The 624-nt window shown below is 57.1% G+C and overlaps 1 protein-coding gene across 9 annotated transcripts in view; it reads right to left on the bottom strand.

The window, feature by feature from the left end:
- Positions 1-248, bottom strand: part of BCAS1 (brain enriched myelin associated protein 1) — a 67,087-nt gene extending 66,839 nt beyond the window's left edge. For 8 of the 9 annotated variants that reach the window (XM_045295451.1, XM_045295455.1, XM_045295457.1 and 5 more), the window contains exon 1: positions 62-153. In XM_045295451.1, coding sequence (XP_045151386.1) covers positions 62-137 — 76 coding nt within the window. In that variant the 5' untranslated portion in view covers positions 138-153. Of the gene's footprint in view, positions 1-61; positions 154-227 lie in introns of those variants that run through there. The other variant, XM_045295453.1, reaches the window with a different exon arrangement.
- Positions 249-624: the final 376 nt, after the last annotated feature.

The following is a 624-nucleotide window of genomic DNA, read 5'->3' as shown; positions in this document are numbered from 1 at the left end:
GAGAGAGAGAGAGAGAGAGAGAGAGAGAGAGAGAGAGAGAGAGCTAGGTTCTCATGCAAACCTGTTTCCCCAGCAAGCTCTGAGAACTTGCTGTCATCAAATCCAGCCCGACTCACAGAGACCTCGTAGGACAGCATGGAATGAGCCCTGCAGCTCTCAGGAGCACTGAAGAGACTGCAGGCATGCCCAGGGACAAGACCTAGCTTGTGCCCACACACAGCCCAGACCTTCAGGAGGTCACTGCGCCAGCACAGCGGCCAAGTCCCCCAGCACTTGTTCCGCCACGTGTTTCTGCGTCCAGGAATTCATCATAGCGGTATCATCTCGTGGAGGGGAGAGGGAGGATCTGGCAGGGGAGGGGGAGGGAGAGTGAGGAAGTGATGGATGGAGGTGTCAGGGTGCCAAATAAGCGAGTGAGGCGGCAGAGTGTCGGGGTGCATATAAATGAACTGCGAGAGAGCCTGGCCAGGGGAGGAGGAGACCACAGGGCACCAAACAGGACAGAAGCTAAGATTCAAACAAGGACGGGCTTTTCCACTGCCAAGAGCATCAACGGGTTCCCTCCAGCTTTTCTGCTCTTCCCTGCCTCCCCACCCCCACCCGCCAGTAGGGAACCAAGAGAGT

Source organism: Echinops telfairi, unplaced genomic scaffold (genome assembly GCF_000313985.2).
Source record: "Echinops telfairi isolate 266 unplaced genomic scaffold, ASM31398v2 ScPeMD7_5592;HRSCAF=6446, whole genome shotgun sequence".
NCBI lineage: Eukaryota > Metazoa > Chordata > Mammalia > Afrosoricida > Tenrecidae > Echinops > Echinops telfairi.
This window is presented reverse-complemented; position numbering and strand designations above follow the sequence as displayed.